The sequence below is a fragment of the Echinops telfairi genome, unplaced genomic scaffold, assembly GCF_000313985.2.
Source record: "Echinops telfairi isolate 266 unplaced genomic scaffold, ASM31398v2 ScPeMD7_5592;HRSCAF=6446, whole genome shotgun sequence".
Classification (NCBI taxonomy): Eukaryota; Metazoa; Chordata; class Mammalia; order Afrosoricida; family Tenrecidae; genus Echinops; species Echinops telfairi.
Genome location: NW_022109491.1, coordinates 212,541 through 216,515, shown reverse-complemented (window position 1 = coordinate 216,515; position 3,975 = coordinate 212,541). Strand labels below are relative to the sequence as shown.

Below are 3,975 nucleotides of genomic sequence, written 5' to 3'. Positions count from 1 at the left end.
GCTGATACCAAGGGCTCAAGTAGAAAGAAAATGTTTTGAAAATAATGGCAACAAATGTACAAATGTGCTTGACACAATTGTATGTGATGGAATGTGGTAAGAGTTGTACGAACCCCCAATAAAATGATTTAAAGAAAAAAAAAAAAGGATGATGATTCACAAGACAGACTGGTGGTGCTGGCAATCTGAGCCTGGAAGGACACAGACTGGAAAAACCTTAAGGAACGAACCTAAGCTATTCTTCACATGTGTTCACTATGAGTCAGGATTCACTTGATGGGAATTAAAAATAATCTTACTAGCATATTTATAAGGGATAATATAGACAGTACAGTTTTTCCTTCACTAACAGCTCATTTATCTTCCATTTTCACAAATTAAACATTCTCTTGCAATCCAGAAGGATGCCATGCAGGGCAATAGTTAAAGCCCTTGGATGCAATCCAAAAAGTTAGTGGTACAAATGGCTCAATGCTAGAATGGGATTGCAATAAGCTTCTATAAAGATTTGGATACTGGGAAACTCTATGGGACAGTTCTATCATGTCACATAGGGTCCCCAAAGACTTGTAGTCAAGCCCATAGCAGTGGTGTTAGGTATGCCATCCAGATGACCCACACACACAACCTTGTCAAAATGTCACACTAGAATTTCTCATCTCAAGTTAAGCGTCAGATACTGCTTCTGCCTTGCAAACAGCTGCTATTATAGCCTGCCTTTTCCTTCTGCTACAATCCTCTGCTAAGATGCAGATACTCACATGATATATTCTGCCCCTAACACTTTGCTATTCCATGGAAATAATAGTTCCTATGACCCGTGTGGAAACCATGACTGGCCTGATTATAAAGAAGGACTGATAGATCAGGAAGAAGGCACAGTCTCCCCTCTTCAGTGCAGCAGCTCTCTCAGCTCCTCTCCAAAGTCAAGCCTCCTTTTAACCTCCAATGAAAGGTTACTCTAGTTCCCTAAGGACAGGTTCCTCTGGATCCAGCCAAATGTCTACTGGCTGTGCCATGTGGCTCATTCCCAGGACTCACTGTATCTAGTCTTATACCTCTTTCAAGGGGTTCCGTACCACCTCTTTCTTTCCGCTTATCTCTTTTTCCCTTCTGCTTCCTGTCTGAAAAAAAAACAAAACCTCTGTAGGGCTGCCTGTTTGCAGACATAGACCAAACCCACTGTCACATTGTCAATTTTGACTCAAACCAACACTGTATAAGATTTCTAAGACTATAAATCGTTATGGGAGCAGGCAGTCTCTCTTTATCCTTTGGAGTTGGATTTGAACTGCTGACCTTGTGGTTAGCAACACAATTCCTAACCCATAGCTCCACTAGAGCTCCTTAAATATATATCTAAGTCTTCATGAATTTCAAGTCAGGGACCTCCACCCAGTGACATAAACAGAGCAATCGCCTCCACAAACACTTCCTTGGCATAGTAGGCTACAGACATTTCCTTAACACAGTTTATTGGTTAACCCCTGCATGTTATATTGCAATTACAGGGCACCTTGCAGCTCATAAATAAATAAAACATATCCAAACCAAGTTGTTTAGAGGTTATCCTTGAAATGAAGCAAACATAGATATGTACAAATAGGTATATAAGAGTACACGTGTGTCTTTATGTATAGGCTTTTTTGTGTGCCTGTATTCTATAGCTATACACACACATTGTGTGCTACATATGTATTCGTTTAGATATAATAAAAGCACACAGGGGCACAATTAGAATGACTTCCTAGATATATCCAAGTAACTCACAAGATTGGTTAACTGGGATAAAGGATTAAACCATAGTATCAAGGGACAACTTAGTTAAATGATGGATTAGTGGTTACAGATTGGGCTGATAATTGCAAGATCAGCAGTTTGAAACCACCAGCTATTCCTTGGGGAAAAGACAAAGCGTTCGACTCCCATAAATAATTACAGGCTCCGGAACCCAAGGGGCAAATGCTAGCCTGTCCCTTAGGGTTACTATGAGTCAAAATCAACTCAGCAACGAGTGAGTGAGGGAATATTTGGCGAACGAGATTGCCAGACCTTTCTTCTGCAGTGCCCCCTGAATGGGTTCAAATGACCAGCCTTTAGGATACAACTTGAGCACAAACTATATAACACATAGAAAAATAAAAAACATTTGTCACTGTCAAGTTGATTCCAACTCATAATGAACCTAAAGGATAAAATAACTAACTGGCTGAGAGGGTTTCCAACTCTGTAAGTCTTGACAGAAGAAGACTAACACATCGTTCTCTCACAGAGTGGCTGGTGGGTCCAAACCAAATGTATGCAAACATTTGGTTAGAATACAAGTGCTTAACCACTGTACCACTGTGGCTCACTTAGCACAGAGCAGGTAGTCATTAAATATCTACTGCGTTAATGAGCAGAAAAAGCACATCCTCACCCAACGAGAAGAGATTCCTGCACACCTCCAGCATCACCTCTCTGTACAGGTTCTTCTGCTCAGAGCTCAGTATCTTCCATTCTGCCTCCGTGAAAACCACAGTGACATCCTCGATTCTAACGGGCTCCTAGAATAAGTAAGAAATCAATGTATAGTGAAACACCACCACTTTTCACAGTGAGAGGTGAGCTGGGGGTCCTGAAGAATCTGCATCTGAAGTTCATCTAATTCTTCGTAGAGAAAACAGTTCTCCATATCAAGTTCCTTAGGCTTGACTGCCGATTTGGATCTTTGGGGAGCACGAGTGATGCCCAACATACATCCTGGGCCTCAAACACATATGACTTCAGTGGAGAAATGACTGGTGAGCCATCTGATCACATTGCTCAGTATTCGAGCAAAGTTTGCCCTTAAGAATGCATAAGGCTTTGTGCCTCCGCTGCTGCCAGGCCCCAGTAAAAAAGGCTGTGGCAAAGTGGGACAAAAAAAAGAAGCAGGTTCTAAAGTTCACCCTGTAGAAGATGGAATCATGGATGCTACCAGTTTTGAGCAGCTTCTTCAGGATAGAATCAAGTTGAATGAGAAAGCTGGTCATCTCGGGAGTCACTGTAACCATTGAAAGAAGCAAGGGCAAGACTACTGTAACCTCCGAGGTGGCTTTTGCCAAAGGTATTTGAAATATCTCAAAAAAATTTTTGAAGAATAATAATTGACGTGATTGACTGTGTGTGGTCACCAACAGCAAAAAAGTTACAAATTACCATATATACTCGAGTATAAGCTGACCCAATTATCAGCCAAGGCACATAATTTTATCACAAAGACTGCATAAAAACTGTGGAAAAACTCGGCTTATATACAAGTATACATGGTACGTTCCTTCCAAATTAACCAGGACAAAGATGAGGATTCAAACTCTCTTCTGATGGACACTGGGCCTCTACTCAAGTACTCCCTCAATCCAAGAACACTTTGTTCTATTAACCTGGCATTCTATGATGCTCACCTTCCCAACAGATCACTGAAGACAAGGTGGGTGCATAAGCAAATGTAGTGAAGAAAGCTGATGGAGCCTGGCTATCAAAAGATATAGTGTCTAGGGTCTTAAAGACTTGAATGTAAACAATCGGCCATCTAGCTCAGAAGCAACAAATCTACACGGAAGAAGCACACCAGCCTGTGTGATCACAAGGTGTCCATGGGATCAGGTAGCAGGCATCAAAGAACAAAAAATCATATCATTGTGAATGACGGGGAGTGAGGAGTGGAGACACAAAGCCCATCTGTAGGCAACCGGACATCCCCTTACAGAAGGGTAGCGGGGAGGAGACGAGTCAGTCAGGGTACAGTACAGCAACGATGAAACATACAACTTGTGATCCATTCCCCCCTACTACATCCCCTTTCCCTCCTGGTATCGCCACTGTCACCCCTGGTCCCGAGAGGTTCCTCCGTCCTAGATTCCCTGTGTTCCCAATTCCCGTCCGCACCGCTGTGCATCAACTAGTCCAACCAGGTCTGCAAGGCAAAATTGGGGTCCTGGTAGTTGGGGGGAG

General features: G+C 42.4%; 1 protein-coding gene across 3 annotated transcripts in view; it reads right to left on the bottom strand.

Annotated features, from left to right (window-relative positions):
* The window catches only part of LOC101652779 (zinc finger protein 343-like), an 18,188-nt gene that overhangs the window by 7,143 nt on the left and 7,070 nt on the right, over positions 1-3,975 (bottom strand). For all 3 annotated transcript variants that reach the window (XM_045295335.1, XM_045295334.1, XM_045295336.1), the window contains exon 2: positions 2,420-2,546. In XM_045295335.1, coding sequence (XP_045151270.1) covers positions 2,420-2,546 — 127 coding nt within the window. The remainder of the gene's footprint in view (positions 1-2,419; positions 2,547-3,975) is intronic.